Consider the following 18580-nt stretch of genomic DNA (forward strand, 5'->3'; position numbering starts at 1 on the left):
ACAGTCAGACCAAGTTTGGCAGGCCTACCTGTGGGACTGTTCCTCCAAGTCACTGGGTGGGCAGAAGTGTTCCTAGCCTGTGCTTCAAAGGGTAGGAGCTGGATTATGGGGTCACTTCAAGAACTGCAGTTGGGCCTAGATCTGAGGACACAGAAGAAGAATGTGTCTTCTGACACTCTTCAGGATTGTGTGTTCAATTCCCAATCAGAGCACATATCTAGGTTACGTCTTTGATCCCCAGTGGGGGCACCTGTGGGAGGCAAACGAACAACGTTTCTCTCTCACATCAATATTTTTCTCTCTCCCTTTTCCTCTCTCTAAAATCATTAAACATATCCTAGGATGAGGATGTTTTAAAAATTTTCACACAGGAATCATGCTCTTCAGAGTTACTTAGAGAACACGTGACCATTCAGCTCCCATTTGTCCCCTCTATATTCCAGGGCATCTTTGTGTGATATAAAGAGATGAGATGCATTTTCAGACTTGTAGAAGCTTGATGAGATAAATAAAATAATCCTGATTTCTAGGCCTATGTTTTATTAACAGACCAAGTATACCTGAACTCCAGGGAATCAGATGAACCCCTGGTGGGGAAAATTTGCAGGAATATTTGGGAAACCCAGGCTATAGGTAACCAAAGAGTCATTCCCAATGGTACTTGAACCTGCAAGCATTCAGGGCTCCCTAGGTTTCACTTCTCCCCAGAAAAGGGAGCACACAGTGACTGAAGTTGTAATTTGTCAAGGGAACTGACAGCATTAATTTACATATCCATTGTCTATAACTGGGCAGAGGTTCTTTGGGATGCAATAACTATTATCCCCTACCAAAAAAAAAAAAAAATCCTCATGCTAAGAGAGAGAGAGAAGCAGTTACTGGCCCCAGAGGATTTCTCCTTTAGTCCAAAAAGAGAATAGGAGGAAGTGAAACTGGAAGCCTTATTAAGTCAGTGACCACTTCTCTGTGATTATGCTCCAGAGGGCACCCTGCACATCAGGGTTTCTAAGGCTAAAGATAATTGGATTCAGCATAGGGTTGAAGATGGTGTTAAAAATTCCAGCAGCTTTATCTTTGTCTGAAGCCTCCTCTGAACCCATACGCATGTAGTTGAAGATACCAGTTCCATAGAAGAGGCAAACCACAGTGAGATGGGAGCCACATGTGAAGAAGGCTTTCTTCCTGCCCTCCACTGAGCGGATTTGTAGAACCGCAGCTGCCACGTGGGTGTAGGATGTGATGATGAGAACCACAGGTAGACCTGCCATTACAAAACTCATAGCGAAGAGCAGCCCCTCATTGAGTTGGGTACTAGAGCAAGAGAGCTGGAAGAGCTGTGGGAGGTCACAGTAGAAGTGATTTACCTCATTGGGACCACAGAAGTTGAGTGTAGTTAGGGCAATAGTGTGGATCAGTGCATTGGTGAGGGCACAGGCCCAGGACACAGCCACCAATATCCACTGCACTGAATGGCTCATGCGTGTGCTGTAGGTGAGGGGCCGGCAGATGGCCAGAAATCGGTCATAGGCCATGGCTGTCAACAGGAAGCAGTCTACACCAGCCAACTGATGGAAGAAGAAAAGCTGTGTGAGGCATGCTCCATAGGAAACTGCACGCTTGTGGGACAAGAGGTTACCCAGCGTTCCAGGAACAGTTACGGTATTGCACCCACTGTCTAGCATGGATAGGCTCCCCAGGAAGAAGTACATGGGGGTATGGAGTTTGGGCTCCACCAAGATGGCAGCCAGGATGCTGAGGTTGCCCCCAACTGTGATCAGGTAGGCAAAGAGGAAGAGCACAAAGACAAGAGGCCACAGCTCCGGTGTCTCCACCAAGCCCAATAGAAGGAACTCAGTAATGGTTGTTCCATTGGACCCCGATTTTGGCTGCATTAGTTCCTGCAGGAAAACATCCAAGGAGATAAAGAATCATTCCTCTCAATATATTTATTCAAAAAGAAGAAATTTTTTCTATATGCTGAGCCTTTTCCTAAGTACCCACTCTCCAAGTAAGTACGTTCCTACTCCCAGAGACACACCACCGCTATTAACTCTCTTGTGACAATTACCTCAATGGCTTTCTTCATTCTCAGGTATATGGACAGGTGACATCATCATTCTGGACTTCTCTCCCTGTCTTAGCTGAAAGAATCTATTAGCAGAAATTATGAAGGGCAAAACCCTTGGGAAAAATAAATAAGTAGAAAGTGTATTTCTGATTTAAACATAGCAGAGTAAATCTGGAAATTTCTCTTCACAAATCTCTTCCCACTACAGATAAAACAAGAATAAAAATATAGATTCTATCTTCAAAGAAACTAGCAAATATCCAAAGCTCTTAGTGCACAAACTAGATCAGAGTACTTCAAGCATAGTGGAGGTTAAATAGCAGAGTGCCAGAAAGAGAACAATCTATGACCATAGCAAAATCTAGACAAGTATAATTCTCCATAAAAAGGGGGCATTCACTAGGGAATAAAACCAAAAGCCCTTCTTTGCAATAATGGGAATAGGGTACATAGTATGGCATCGTTACCTCTGTGATCCTGAGTTGGATTCAAGAAGCAGGGGAGAGTTAAATGACAAATCTCACAGGTAGGCTGTATTTGCAGGCTGTAGACACACATAAAGCTGGGATGAGAGATAAAGAAAACAGTTCTAGTTACCTATCTACATTGATTACAGACAAGGAAATGGTAAAATAACTCACCCCTAATTTTGAATCATAAGGGTGCCAGAAGAGGTAATAGTTAGGCAAATGAATGCTCCCAATATCTGGTATTCATAGATACAGCCAAAAGTGCAGGATTTCAAGCAGAAATAGAATAATAGCTAGTGGATTTTAGTTACTTTTACAATAGAGTTAATTTGATAGAAAAGTAAGGCTATAAAAGACCTCAATATAATTAATTATTCAAGAGGTAGAACTGATATGCTCACCTTTTTCTTTTTTTTTCTTATACTCAACTTTTTCAAATGCCCACAAAACATTCACCCTCCCAAAAGAGCATATATAAACCAAAAATTCAGCAAATTTTTAAAGCATAAATAATTCAGATAATAATATTTAATCACAATTCAATTTAAAGGAAAACAATTTTTACCAATAAATCCCAATATTTTAAAAAAAATCTTTAAGAAGCAGTTGGACCAAAGAGGGAATCAAAACTAAAAATAAATAATGTCTGTGGGAGGAAAAGGGGAGATAATGAAATCAATACACACTAAAGGATTATCACTAAATCAGTGTTCAGAAGAAAATGTATAACCCTAAGTAAATATATTAACAAAAAGAAAGGACATTGATTAAAAAATCAAATCAAGAAATTAGAAAAGAACTATAAGAAATGGGGAGAGGTTGGAAAAGGGTGCATTTAGTTAAAAGAAGAATGAAATTTAAGGATCAAATGTATAAGATGGTGACTATCTTTATATATAAAAGCCTAATATGCTAAGTGTCCAACCGATGAGTCGACTGTTCAGTTGACCACTGGACCAGTTGCTATGATGCACACTGACCATGAGGGGGCAGACGCTCCAACCAGTAGATTAGCTTGCTGCTGGGGTCTGGCTGATCAGGACTGGGCAAGATGGCCCCAATCGTCCTCAATCACTGGCCAGGCCAATGGACCCCACCCATCATGAATTCGTGCACTGGGCCTCTAGTTGTTAATAATACTGCATTGCATCATTGAAATTTGCTAAGAGAACTTAAATGTTCTCACCAAAAAAAAAAAAAAAAAAAAAATCAACTATATGAGGTGATAGGTGTGCTCATTAATTTGATTGTAGGAATCTTTTCACAATGTAAATGTATGTAATCATTATGTTGTACATTTGAAACACATTTCAATTTCATTTGTCAGTCATATTTCAAAAAAGCTGAGAAAAAATGAAAATAAAGTGAAATTTTATAAGCTTTAAAAAAATGACGAGTCCAGGAATAGACCTAAGGTAATCTAGGAATTTAATACATGATGTAAGTGGAATCTTAAATGAATGGGAAAATGTACTATGCACTAAGTACTATGAGTAGAAGCAATAACAGAGCTATCTTGGAAAAACATAAGTTGCATATGTACCTCATATATTTTGCAAAAGTAAAATTCTAAACAGATCAAATATTTAAATGCAAAATTAAAATTATTGGGGGGAAATGTGGAATTTTAATAATATAAGGGTGATGCAAAAATATAGAAAAAACTTAAAAGTAACCAAAATTGACTAATCTATAAAAATTTAAAACTTCCAGCAAATTAGCTAAGCTGAAACTACATTCCCAAATTCCATTCTCTGTATGATTCCAGGTTAGGGTTGGCCACAAGGGGAATTTGCATGGTAGTTGTAAGGCAGAAACGGAAAAAGAGAAATTTGGCAATATTTTTCAAAATTACTGGTGTGTTTTTTCTTTCACCCAAAAATTCCACTTCTGAGAGTTTACGCAAAAGGTATATGGGCACAAAAGTGACATACGCATGAGGTTATTTGTTGCAGCACTGTTTGTAATAGCAAATAATTGAAAATAACATAACTGTTCTTTATCAGAGGACTGGCTAAATTCATAATGGTATATCCTTATGAAGGAATACTATGCAGCTATAGAAAACAGCTTTGTCTGTGCTAATTTGAAAGATATCGAAGCTATATTATTAAATGTAAAATACAACTTGTAGGATGAATACAGTATGTTTTGGTTTACATTGAAAAGGAGAAAAAGAACACACACAGGCACACTAATTAATATAATATAATATAATATAATATAATATAATATAATATAATATAATATAATAAATATAATATAATATAATATGTGATATGATATGATATGATATAATAGACAAATATGTAAATTGACCATACTTTCGCTATACCCACAGCCAATCAGAGTGAGTGAGTATGCAAATTAACCCACCAAAGATGGCGGTTAATTTGCATACGAAGGCAGGGTAGGCAGCACCATGGCCTGCTTCCGGGGGTACGGGTCCATCATGGCAGAGGAGGCCCTGCGGGCAGTGCCAGACACCGCCCACAAGGTACCAGTTCATCGGCTGGGGAGGTGGTGGGGTGGGCAGCAACAGACAGCACAGGAGGGGTCCGGGTTCATCGCAGGCCCCAGGAGAGGCAGCGGCCTGCCTAGCCGCTCCCCAGGGTCCCTGGGAACATCGCAGGCATGGGGTTGCTGAGACCCAGACCTGGCCTCTGGCCACAGATTCATAGCTTCGCGGAGACCAGGGCAGGGATCTGCCTCATCTGCAGAGAGACAGAGGTTCTGCAGTGGCCCCAAGACGCAGGTGGGCCCAGCCAGGGATCAAGGGGCATGGAAGGACTCCCGGGCAGAGGGGCAAGGACCCTCACCCCTGAGGCGGGGGTTGAGGGGTGGTGCCACCTCAGTGGAGGGGTGCTGCACTGCAGGGTACTGGACTGACTGATGTGATTCAGAGAAGCTCCCAGTGCTAACGGCCCTCGCTCAGGCGGCCTTCACACTTCAGAGGCAGTGACTCCTGCTCCTGCCTTGACCCAAAAGCAAGCCCACGGTGCCCTGCCCCATGGCAGAGCATGCCTAGGCAGTGAGTGCGAAGCCTTCCACCTGCTCCGGAGAAGCGGGGGCAGTAAAGAATGGGAGGCAGGGGATGGAAAGAGGAAAGAATGTGGAGCATCCGCAATGAAGAGGTGCTCGAGAAAGAGGCTCGGAAGCCTGACTGGAAGGTTTGTTCTGTTTGCTGGGCGGCTGCCCCTTAGGAAGCGCAAAGAGCATGGCTCTGAGGGCTTCCTGTGTGCTGAGTCAAGTTCCACAGCCAACTGGAATTGGCCTCAGTTTCCTGGTCTGTAAAATGGATGAAGCGTGTCCCAGTGCCTTCACTGAGCTTTGATGGCCAATTGAGATACTATATAAAGAAAATGAGGGAAGAAGTGAAAAAGAAAAGGAAGGAAGAGCAACACAAAAGAAAGACTGAAAGGAACCTGTAAACCCATTGTCACTTAATAGGGAATATAGTCAATAGTGTTGTAATGATGGTATGATGCCAGGTGGGTACTAGAAATATCGGGAAACACTTTGTAAAGTATATGATTGTCTAACCACTATTCTGTAACTAATATAAAACCTGAAACCAATACAAAATAATATTGAATGTAAAGAAATGAAAATGCAGCTGTGCATCACTGCAGGTTGCCCAGGTCCAAACCAGAGAGGGTCAGACCAGCATTACCACCATTTGTCCACCATCCAGAACTGTAATGTCATTGCTGACATGTACACATAAGGAACTGTTGGACATTGAAATTGGGTCTCAAAAGAACTGCTGGCCCAGAAAGAAACTCACTACAGACTGATTCATTTGCCTGTCAACATAACCATTATTGCTTGTCTCATTTTCGGTTCTTATATTTCTAATAGCACATGATCTCACTCATCTAGGGGAAATAATGAACAACACAGACTGATGAACAAGAACAGACCCAGAAACAAGGAGGCATCGATCAGACTGTCGGGCCTCAGAGGGAGGGGAGGGAAGGGTGGGGGTACAGGGGAGAGATCAACCAAAGGACTTGTGTGCAAGCATATGAGCCTAACCAGCGGTTAAGGACAACAGGGGGGTGGGGGCATGTGTGGGGAGGGGTGTGGGATGGGAATGGGGGGATGAGGACAAATATGTGATACCTTAATCAATAAAGAATTAAAAAAAATAAATTTCAAAGTTTAAATAAAAGCTGTAAAGGAAGGAAGGGGAGAATAAAAACAGTAATCCACCTGCAGCCCCATCAGCTTGGTGCCTATGCCCTGGCTGGGGGAGGAGTGGGATGTGTGAGGCCTCCTTGTTTGCCGCAGACTGTATGGCGTTCTCCGGCATGTTCTCCAGCATGTTATACAGGAGATATCCACCTGAAAATGGTCAAAACGCAGTTTTCTTTGCGTGCCTAAATTAACTTTTTGGAATGCAATAAGAATTAGAAAAATGCCAGCTCTACCATTAAACTGAATGAATGGGAAGGGAAGCATATCGTGATTTGGAAATGAGGAGATTCTAAGGAGAAGCACAAATAATTTTTTTAAAAAAAGAAAGGAATTAGAAATTTTAGAGACTGTGTCTGAACTCTTCCAAAGCTAATGAATACCAATAACCCATTCTTCTGCCTTCTCTGGCTCCCCCACTATATCCTTTGCCCTTTCCCCTCCCTTCTTCCTTCCCCTTCAGTCCCCTCCACTACCACTCCCTATTGACTTCAGGAATAATGAGAATAGGAATTCCAACAGCTCCCTGTGGAGAAAAGCTTGTCTCAGCAAGAGAGGAACCAGCAATTGTTCCTGATTTTCTCAATGACCCTGATGGGTTCACAAAGACATTTATCTGTTAGAACATGTAATCCTGGCTCTTCCAATCTATGCCAATTAATATACCTCCTGGTTTCTATGGGCAAATGTAACACAATTACTAAAAATGGTTTGCAAGAAAATTCCTGTAAAGAAGTCTGGCCACTGTTAGGATTACAGGAAACTGAAATAGGATTTAGGAAAAGAAAAACAAGCATAGGGTTGACCCAAGGATGTTTCCCCTTCTCACTGAGAGTTTGGAGCAGTTGAAATGATCATAGAAAGGGAAGCCACTAAGAAGCCTGTAGATACGGGGGCTACTTTATTTGTTTCTAACCACATCCAACTAATTGTCTTCTCCTTCAGAGTAAAGCTTCTGTACAAACGGCAGGAATATTTAACCAATATCTGTTTTTTAATCAAAACATATTTCCTTCCAACTAGAATATATATCATATGTATAATATATATATATATTCTATATATATATCTCACCAGGCAAGATGGCCATTTCCTCAGTATTGAAAAGGAGCTGAGATTTGGAACCCACAGAGGTGCACCTCTGTCCACATCCCATCCAGGGTTGAGGGAGCTGGGCCTCCTGTCTTCTGAGCTCAGGCTTACTAGTATGCAATTCTGAACCCAGCCTCAGTGGAAAATTGGGAAACTGACCCCAATAGAGTGGCAGATGCTGCCCAAGGTACCTGACATTCAGAGTCCAGAGTTCAGGAATGTTCAGGCCTTCCAGGCCAAGGCTCCAAACTCTCCTACAGAGTTGGTCTCCAAATTTACAAATACTAACAGATTGCCTATTCCTGGGACCCGGGGGGAGGGGGGGGGCAGCGGGGGGGGGGGAGAGAGGGTGCTTTGTTCTGGTATACACGCAAGTGCGCACGCGCACACACACACACACACACACACACACACACACACACACACACACACTAGATCTAATGACTTTGGCTGGAATTAGAAGAAAAGCAGACACAGAATAGGAAGAAAAAAGAGGCTGGAGGCATTACTGACAAGTGACAGTCCTCCTCCTACTTGATAGCTACTCCTCACATGAGCCTGAACATCCCTAAGAAGCATATGCTACTATAACCCACTGTGCAGGCAGTTGGAGAGACGGGCCCTGACAGGTACAGTGACTTATCCAGGATCAAGAAGAGGTAAGAATGAGGGGTTGAATTTGAACCTAGGTCTGTCTCTTCAACTCTCAGACCTTGACTGTACCCAGACCAATCTAGGGGCTGTGGAGAGGGTGTGTTGGTGTCACTGTGTACACAGCTGGGCATTCCATGGAGAAGGTGGGTGAGCAGTCAGCAGCCCACAGGTTATCTATAGCTGTTATTTAGGAGAGGGGAATGGGGGGGTGGGGGCAATCCCAGGAAGTGAGGTCACTTCCTAATAGAACTCGGAACCCCCGTAACCAGGAACCCACTTTCTAGCAACAGCCCAACTGCCACTCACTTGGCAAGAGACGGTTGACAGTTCAACATGTTCTCTTGTTGTGTTCCCAGTTATCGGGGCTCTGGTTCCCGGAGACCCTGCAGTGAGAGTTGTTCCAGACTCTGTAGACGGTTCAACCCTCGTGCTCGACACCTCTGGACATTTTCAAGAAGATCCCATCAGGTAAGAGAAGGTGGCCTGGGTCAGACCCATTCACGTAGGCCAACTTCCTCTGTGGGCCAGCCCTGTGCAGCCCACATCCCCTCCCCTTCATGTGGTGGGAAGAGGACCTGAAGAGAGAACTCCAGGGCAGGAACAGCTTTCGGGGCAGTGGATAACCTAGAGGTCCTACTGTGATCACACCCCAGGGAAGGGCAGGGCAGGGCACTTATTTGGAGATGGGCTTCAAGAGGGGTCTCTTATCTGTGCCAATGGGAATCCTAGGCCCTCATGGAGGTCTCAGCAGATCACAATGCGTGCATGTCTGGAGTGGAGGGTCACAGGGGCAGAGAACCAGCAAAACAGGGCTCTGAGGCTTTCCCCTGGTGACTGGAAACTGTCTTTACAGAGCTCCGCACAGGAGAATGGACCGGAGCCGACAGATGGGGTCCTCAACGCCATGCCCCTGCAGGAGGCACAGATACCTGATATATCCACAAGTATGCAGCATGACCTCAGGGTGAGTGTAGGTGCCCAGTTGACCCAAACTCCAGAACCCCAGGGAGTCAACGGGACCCGGGTTCCAGAAGGCTCCCTGCTACTCCCCTGAGATCCCTCCTAGCATCCAGTTTCCAAAGGAATCTGGATCCACATCTCCTCCAGGTCAGGAGCTGGGGCCTCCCTGGGCTGCACATTGTACCAGGACAGGGATGGCTTATCACGGAGATCTAGGTCTTCATTGCTGTGGGACCTGCACCTTATCCCCTTCTGTTGCCATGACAATGGTGCCACCCTGAACATACCACATGTCCTAATATCCAGACCCTCCACCCCAGGAAAAGCCTCTGTGTCTCATTTTACATTGGGATGTCTTGTCAGAAATCACACGGGTGACACTGTTAATAAAGCATATGCTGTCTGTCCCCTGCTAAGAAAATGATCTAAGATACTAATGTGTTTCATATTCCTCACCTCCAGTTCTACTTTTCCTGCCAAGAACCTTTTCTTTTATCAATGTAAAAAAACATTCAAAGCTGTGAAAAAGTTTTGTGTGTTTATTTGAACCAAAGTGTGGACAATGCAGGCGAGCAAAATCTCAATGGGTTAAGAGAACGCATGGGAGAATGACAATTTTGCGCCTTATGTTATAAATTACAGGTAAAGTGCAGACTTATGTGGGTTACGTGAAATCCATGGGTGATAGATTAGGGAGAGAGGAGAAAGCAAAGTATGGAAACTTCTGTGATTGGATAAACGGTAAAATGATAGGCACATACTTCTTTTCCATAGGTGGATGTAGGATAGTTTCAAGTTGACAATGAACTGAATAACAATGAAGGGATTTGTGGTCTCCACAGGGCACAGAGTGGTGCCTGTGCATGAGTTGTCCAAAATAAGAAAAATTCCTTTGATAATCCAAAGATATGTTATCATAGATGCAAAAAGGCAGTACACAGGCTCAGTTAAAGTAAAGATCGACCTTTGTCTGGGAAGATGCCAGACTACGACATGACTACCCACTTGAGCTCCTTTTAATTAGTGTTTTAATTTCAGACTATCCTTTGTAGTTACTTAAGTTCTCTGAATTTGCAAGACCTCCACGCAGGACTTCCCTGAGCTAGTCAGGTTACCATGGGGCCCCTTTTCATCCACACATTCTCCTTTTGTTCATAAATCAATACACATTATGCATTAATGATGAGTGTTAGTGTTTTGTCTTGCTGAACAATGGACCATTGGGGATGAGGCAAAACTATAAACTTAAATGGCATTCAATGTGGAATTTGTATTCAAAATAAAAAGGCAGGTGAATGGGAGGTCATGAACTCCTATATGTCCTTGTTACAAAATATTCTGAATCAATTTTTAATTTTGAGCTACCATGAGCAGAGTTCTTTTGCTGCTTGTCTTAAGTTTTGGTATTTTTTTTTAACTCTTAGGAGCCTTAATTTCCAATGATAAGCACAAAAGTAAACAAATGGTATTCCTTAGATGGGCATTGATGAACATATTTTAATCACACTCTCACATTCAAGAAACACACCTTCAACAAAGCACAGAACATTACATCAACAGCTCCAAATCCATTTTATAGACCTTTTTTATTTTTTATTTTTATTAAGGTATTGTATGTGTACATATCTTACCATTGTCCTCCCCACCCCATTCCCATACATGCCCTCACCCCCCCCCCCCGAGTTTTGCGTCCATACGTTATGCTTATATGCATACATAGAAGACCTTCGGTTGATCTCTTATTTTATAGACCTTCTATAATAAAAAACCCCAAAGCAGGTGAACTTAAGACTTGTCTAGCAACCAATGTTTCAGTATTTCATGTTATTTCAAAATATCCAGATATTCAATAACTTTCATTAATACTTACTAAGTTAGAAAGAAATAGTTGAAATAAGCTAAAGTGATTTGGTAGGTGGGTAAGGTATTTTTTTTCTATTGGGATAAGACATATCTTCCAGAGATTTGTATTTTTAAAAATAGCCTAGATAAGAGGTCTTGGTGAACTCAGGTATTTCCACTTCAAAGGTTCTGGGACTTTGGTTGCATAAAGCCAATTATCTACAAGCCTCTGAAATGAATAGGGGAGTGGTTTGGGAAAGGTAAAAGGAGTTGGTGGGCTTTGAATTGTTTCTGGAGACAACCCTCTGGCCCCTTGAAACCTTCATTAGTAAAACAAGGATAGTCATTTTCAATACCTCAGGGACTGGGTTGCCACCCAAATGTTGGCAAGGGACTGACAAAATCATTCACCCAGTTTTGGAATGTTTCTTTCTATTTGGGTACATTTTTCTAGTTTCCAGAAAGCACATACCTCTGAGAGGTATAAGGTCTTTCAGGTATATGAAACCTCTGTCCATCTCCCTTGGGAATGGCAAAACAGGTCCTAGCTGCAAGATAGTCTTGAAATTAATGGTGCGAAGCCTCTCTATCACACACTTTATATTGGGACCAGGTAGGTGGGGTAACAAAAGAAGGTTGGATTCTTTCTTGAAGGACTCAGGGTCAAGTTTCTCCCATTTGGTGAATATGTACCCCAAAAGAGGACTCTCAAGTCACTGTGGGCTGGTTCCCCATCTATAGAGAGACATAAGATCAAGCCACGTGTTACAGGCATCTCTGCACGTGTCTGGGCTGTTTGGGGCCATTCTGAGTAGGGTGTGTACCCTCTGAAGCCATCTCTCAGGCTCTCCTGGAAGATAATAATGAAGAAAAGATTAGCAAACGTTTGGTCAGTCTCAAGGTTAGTTTCCTCCTGGAAGGTTCCTTTAAAATCAATGATTTCCCTTTTGGTTCAGTATCTGGTTCATTTATTCTAAATATATAACTATTCTGGAAAAAGCATATGTAAGCATCACTGATTTTATAAAAAAGAAAAATCCTCCTCACCTATCAGGTGAATTGTGGCAGATTTGATTAGCAAACTCTCTCTCTCTCTCTCTCTCTCTCTCTCTCTCTCTCTCTATATATATATATATATATATATATATATATATATATATACATACACACATACACACACACACACACACACACACACACACACACATATATATATATATGTTGTTCCATACCATGTCCTAGTTGAAAGGAAATAGGTTTTGATTAAAAAGCAGACATTTGTACAGGAGGTTTAGTCCAATGCAGAAAGCAATTAGTTGGGTGAGGTTAAGAACGAGTAAAGTAGCCCCAGTTTCTACAGGGGCCTTGGTGGCTTCCCTTTTTAAGATAATTTCAAATTCTCCCAAACTATCAGTGAGAAGGGGAAACACTCTTGAAGCAACCCTAGGCTTGTTTTTGTTTGTTTACTCTTTCTAAATCCTATTTCAGTTTCCTATCATCCTTAAAGTGGGCAGACTTCTCTATAGGAGTTTTCTTACAATCTTATTTAGTAATTCTGTTGCTGTGCTCCCAGAAACCAGGAGTATATTAATTGGGATAGGTTAGAATAGCCAAGAGTACATGTTCTAACAGTTAAATTTCTTTGTGAACTAACTAATCAGGGCCATAGAGAAAATCGAGAACTATTGCTGGTTCCGCTCTGAGAGCAGCTTCTCTCCAAAGGGAGCTGTTGGAATCCTATTCTATCAGGAATATTACTGAGGGCTGAAGTCTGGGAGTTCCCAGCCTTGGAGGCACAACTTCCCATGTTAATTGTGGATGTATTTGTTGTTGTTGTTTTATATCTTCAGAGTCTAAGCAAATTTTCTAGGGGTGTTATGGAGTGGGTCGAAGTGTGCAGCTTATGGCTCCATGCTCACACCCCTCGAGTCTCATTCAGCCCTCTCATGTGCCTCAGCTTCTCTCCCAGCTATCTAAGGCGACCTGAAGGCCTCTAGCCAGTTTGCCTCAGTGGGTAGAATGCAGGCCCTTAGAGATCCTGGGTTTGATTCCAGGTGAAGATCATGTACCTCACTTGCAGATCCCCGGCCCTTACTGGAACATGTCGGGGAGGCAACCAATCTATGTGTCTCTCTCATTCTCTCTCTCTGTATTTCCCCCTCCCTTCCTCTCTCTCTAAGCCCATGGGAAAAATATAGTCCAGTGAGGATAAATAAGTAAATAAAAATAAAAACCACAGGAAGGGCTAGGAACGCTGGTGGACCACGCCTTATGGGCTCTCCCCCAGGAAGAGCCAGTCAGTTGAATTACAGTTGAGTTGGAATTTCCCTATGGGGCTCCTGCTTGGCGTGAGGAATCATCTCTGACAGCTCCGCAAAGGTTCTTAGTTGCTTAAGAACAATTGAGATCCGGGTCAGAGGAGGATGTACCCCTTCGGAGCTGAACAAGTTCAGCTCTCACTTATACAGCGAAGGTTTTTTTGGTCAGACTCTCAGAAAGCAAATCCAAATGAAAACCCAGAATTAAAAACCAGCCACCCATGTTTCCTCTCGTCTCTCCTTAGCCTTGGTTCTGTCAACCCTTAACTTTAGTTCCACCTTGAGGATTTAAAAATATAGCTCAAATAAAGTCAGACCCTCTACCACAAGCAAAGGAAGATTCTGGATCCAAGAGACAACTTAGCCAAATTCACCTGACAGGCAGGGAACTGGCGGGCCAATGGGCCCTTTGTTAGGTTCGAGCACCGGGTCTGGGCCTGCAGGGTGGTCCTGATGAGCTTCTTTGGAATCCTGCCACAGCAAGACAAGTAAATATCAATGTAAGCAGCATTCAACCCTGTGCAGAGTTTTTGTGAGTTTATTGGAGCCCAACTGTCAAGAATTGCCAGAAAACAAAATCTCAATGTATTGAGGGAGTGCTCCAGAGAATGGCAGTATTGCATCTTATTTTGTACATTATAATAAAAAGTGGAGATGTATGTGGGGTACATGGAATCCATTGCTTAGGGAGGCAGGAGAAAGCAAAGCAGGGAAATCTCTGGGATTAGATAAAAAGTAAAACGATAGACACATGCCTCTCTTATACAGGTGCCTACAGGCTAGTTAGCAGTCAGCAATGAACTCAATAGCAATCAGCAGATCTGTGGTCTCTGCAGAGCACAGAGCAGTGCCTGTGCTTGCAGGTGTCCAGAAAAAGGGAAATTCCTTTAACATTCCGAAGGTGTGTTATCATAGATGCCAAAAGACAATAGACAGGCTCAGTTAAGGTAAAGATTGACCTTTGTCAGGGAAGACGCTGAACTAGCACTTGACCACACACCATAAACTGCTTTTAGATAACAAGTTTTAATTTCAGGCCAACTTTGTGGTTAATTTAGGTCTCTGAGTTTGAAAGACCACCATGCAGGCCTTGTCGGTGCTAGTCACCGGCGAGCATGTGACCATTTTTCATCCACTTACTCCTTCGATCACTTGTCTTCCACCTCTTGCCACCAATCATGTCCCTCCTCTGTCCCACCACAGGGGAAGAAACCATCAAGTACCTGTTTGCTGCAAGCAGCTGCAGCTTCCTCATCACCTGCAGGCCTGGCCCGCTCGCCCACCGTGCTCAACACCCCAGTGCCCATGAACCTCTTCTCTACCTGGGAGGTGGACTGCTCCAGCCCCAGCTGCGTGCTCAGGTTGTGCAGCCTGACTTTAAAGAAGCTGGTGATCTTGAAGGAGCTGGAGAAGGAGCTCATCTCCATGGTGATAGCAGTGCAGATGCAGGGCTCCAAGGGCATCTTGAGATCCCATGAAGTTATGCTGCCCACTAGTGGACAAGTGGAGACTGACCTGGCGCTGACCTTCTCCCTGCAGTACCCCCACTTCCTCAAGGGAAAAGGCAACAAACTACAGATCATGCTGCAGCAGAGGAAGTGCAATAACAACCAGATCACCCTGGGCTACAGGACACTGGCCACAGGTGCCATCCACATGGCTGAGGTGATGCAGCGACCCCCCGAGGGTGGCCAGGTGCTGAGCCTCAGCAGCAGCATCCAGGAGTCCTCCATCAGGGTGGCTGAGATCTGGATTTCCTTCCTGTCCAGTCAGCCCATCAACTACAAGGATGGCACCATGCAGGCCAGCCCCAAGGCCAAGTCCACAAATAGCTACATTGAGGGGAAATCTGAGAGCTTCTCTGAGCTGGAGGCCAGCTACAATGCGACACCCAGGCAGGACCTGGAAGATGACTTTGACCTGAGGCAGCCCAAGAAGCAGCAGCGATGCATGCAACGGAACTTGAAGCAGAAAGTCATGGTGCTGCTTCCCAGGTCCAACATGTCAGAAGAGGTCCTAGACTCAGATCAGGACCCTACAGAGCATGTCCCCGAGGTGGAGGAGGACCTGGACCTTCTGTATCACAATCTTGAGAATCCCAGCGATAGCGGCCCAGACATGGAGGACGATAGCAGCATCCTTAGCAACACCAAGACCAAGACCAGACAATACTTTGAAGGCCTGGCACACTCCAGCTGGCAGATGGAGATGAGGCGCATACACAGTGCCCGAAGGCAGAAGGAGCCTCCTCAGCTGGCCGACATGCCCGTGAAGGCCCAGGGCCCGGGCAGCAAGCTGTTCAGTGGCAGTGTCTCTGACTTGATGGCCTACAGCACCCCCGCCACCAAGGTGGACAAGACCTGTATCTTCTCCCTACCGAGTCAGCCCGTCAACCACCTGGACAGTGCCATGCCGGCCAGCACCAAGGCGGATAACTTCTCTGAAGGTGACTCTGAGATCGTCTTCTCTGAGCTGGAGGTCACCTACAATGCTGCCCACAGGCATGACCTGGACGAGGATGACTTGGCCCTGGAGAAGCCGATAGGAAGAAGGAGGTCCATGACCAGGCAACAGAACTATCAGCAGAAAGTCGCAGCGTGGCTGCACAGGTTCCAAATGACGCAGGAGGTCCTGGACTCAGAGCAGGACCCTGAGGAGCAAGTCCCCGATGTGGACAAGGACGTGGCTCTTCTGTTTTACAGGCTGGTGAACCCCAGCGACAGTAGCTCAGATATGGAGGATGATGACCGTCTCCTAACCCCTCCCATGCCTGAGCTCATGACATACTCTGAAAGCCTGTCAAGTGGCCCAGATATGGAGGAGGATGACAGAGTCCTCGGCACCTCCAAGTCCAAGCCCAAACCCAGGTCATACTTTGAAAGCCTGTCAAGTGACAGTGGCTCTGACTGGGTGGCCCACAGCATGCCCAACTCTGGGGAGCAGCCGGCACAGCCTGAGGACAGCCCGGAGGCAGAGACCTCTGCCCACGTCATGCTCACTAAGAAGCTGCCACCCAGCAGGCGCACCACCAAGACCGAGGCTCTGGTCCTCCCCTCCAGCAGCTCCAAGGGGAAGCAGCCCGCCTGCCGGGGCTGGAGCAGGTCCCTGAATAAGTCATCCAACAGCCTGATCAAGGAGCGCTGCCCAGTCCCACAGAGCCACCTGCAGGTCCCCAGGAAGACCGTGTATGATCAACTGAAACACATCCTCATCTCCAGTGACTGTCTGCCCAAGAACATCATCCTCATCAGCACCTCTGACAGGCAGGGGCAGTTCCTGTCGGACGTCCTGCAGCAGCACATGCTGCCCGTCGTGTGCACCTGCTCCATGGTGGATGTCCAGGAGGCCTTCAGCTCCATCATCTCCTGGATACAAAGATACTGCAACTGCAATACCGAGGCCCCGATGCCAGTGAAGATCGCGGTGGTGGGGGCTCAGCACTACTTCAGCACCGTGCTGCGGGTCTTTGTGGAGCAGCTGTCCCACAAGAACCCTGACTGGCTGGGCTACATGCGCTTCCTGGTCATCCCGCTGGGTTCTCACCCTGTGGCCAGCTACCTGGGCTCTGTGGATTACCGCTACCACCACCTCTTTCAGGACCTGGCCTGGCAGGACATGTTCAACAATCTGGAGGCCCAGAGTTCTGTGCAGAACATTGTGTCGAGAATCACAGAGTACATCACAGGGGCCAACTGTGTCCACCAGCTGCCCATTGCAGAGGCCATGCTCAATTCTAAGCCGAAGAGCATGGGCAAGTTGCCCTCGCAGAAGTTCATTCCCTTTGTGGGGGCAGTGAAAGTTGGAATAGTGGAACCAATTTCAGCCACGTCAGGAGACACAGATGATGCAGTCCCCTCATGCTCCAACATGCTTTTGTCCACCGCCAGGGAGGCCTCACACAACCCAACCTTCTCCTCATCAGTGAGTGGAGGCGTCCCTTCCTCCACCCAGGGTGTCAGTGCTGAGCTGATGGAGCTACAGGTGGATTATTGGATGGCAGCCAAGCCCACAAACAGGAAGAGAAACGGGAAGAAGGAAGACCTGCCTACCACCAAAAACACACTCCAGAGCACCTTCCGGTCTCTCCAGGTCAGCAGGTTGCTCAGCAGTGGCGAAGATGCAGGCACGCCCACAATGTCCATGACTGTGGTCACCAAGGAGAAGAAAAAGAAGGTGATGTTTTTGCCCAAGAAAGACAAGGCCAAGGACTTGGAGTCCAAAAGCCAGTGCATCCAGGGCATTGGCCGCTTGGTCTGCTCAGCTAAGAACCAGGAGAACAGGCAGCGGGTCCTCATTGATGGCGTGGAGTGGAACGACGTGACATTCTTCCAGCTGGCAGCCCAGTGGTCCTCCCACGTCAAGCACTTCCCCATCTGCATCTTCGGACACTCCAATTCCACCTTCTAGCCCTGCCCCTCCCCCTGCCCTTCACCCTGCCTGGGCCAAGCCCAGAAGGGCCCAGCTGCTTTTCTGTTAACAGTTCAGTTTACTACAGACACAGACTCTGAAAACACAGAGAAACTGTTTTAAGTTAGAATGTGCTCACAGCCTGGAACCTAAGGGGTTGCCCCCACAGGGACCCCCCAAATGCTCTGTTTAATAACCAGAACACTCCGGCAGGAGGGAGGTCAGGAGGGCACTGTTGAACTGGAGCATCATGGAAGGTGTGCTTTAGCCTCAGGATCCCCAACACTTTCAGTGAGAATGGTTCTGGCCTTGGAGACCTGCCCTTCCTGGAAACCAGGGCTCTGCTTCACCCTGGGAGCTGGCTCCAGCCTGTGCCCAGACTCAGTGCTGGGCCACCAGAGGCAAAGGGCTGGCCTCCCATTGGGGCATCTGGAGCACAACATGGAGGCCGGCCAGCCCAGCCTTGGACCCCAGCTGCCAACCAGCCAAGTGGCCCCAGCACCATCCACTTATGGTTCCCAATGAACTCCCGCCTCACAGGGCAAGACAACAAAAAGGAGCTGCATGGTGCA

The 18580-nt window shown here is 45.8% G+C and overlaps 2 protein-coding genes across 2 annotated transcripts; one reads left to right on the forward strand and one right to left on the reverse strand.

Annotated features, from left to right (window-relative positions):
- Nucleotides 1-944: 944 nt before the first annotated feature.
- LOC129147306 (olfactory receptor 3A2-like) lies at nt 945-1904 on the reverse strand. The gene has a single exon (XM_054708821.1). The coding sequence runs from the start codon at nt 1890-1892 to the stop codon at nt 945-947; it is 948 nt and encodes a 315-aa protein (XP_054564796.1). The 5' UTR covers nt 1893-1904.
- Nucleotides 1905-14894: 12990 nt separating this feature from the next.
- On the forward strand, nt 14895-18248 carry LOC129147303 (phosphofurin acidic cluster sorting protein 2-like). The gene is made up of 2 exons (XM_054708812.1): nt 14895-15869; nt 16458-18248. The coding sequence occupies exons 1-2, from the start codon at nt 14907-14909 to the stop codon at nt 18006-18008; spliced, it is 2514 nt and encodes an 837-aa protein (XP_054564787.1). The 5' UTR covers nt 14895-14906; the 3' UTR covers nt 18009-18248.
- The last annotated feature ends 332 nt before the right edge of the window (nt 18249-18580 follow it).

The sequence above is a fragment of the Eptesicus fuscus genome, chromosome 20 (assembly GCF_027574615.1).
Source record: "Eptesicus fuscus isolate TK198812 chromosome 20, DD_ASM_mEF_20220401, whole genome shotgun sequence".
NCBI classification, from domain to species: Eukaryota; Metazoa; Chordata; class Mammalia; order Chiroptera; family Vespertilionidae; genus Eptesicus; species Eptesicus fuscus.

Excerpts from the sequence above, each read along its gene's own strand:
- LOC129147303 (XM_054708812.1), top strand. The coding sequence starts at position 14,907 with ATGAACCTCTTCTCTACCTGGGAGGTGGACTGCTCCAGCCCCAGCTGC. Across the intron at positions 15,870-16,457 it reads CTCAGCTGGCCGACATGCCC|CCCAAACCCAGGTCATACTT; the intron begins GTGAAGGCCCAG and ends TCCAAGTCCAAG.
- LOC129147306 (XM_054708821.1), bottom strand. The coding sequence starts at position 1,892 with ATGCAGCCAAAATCGGGGTCCAATGGAACAACCATTACTGAGTTCCTT.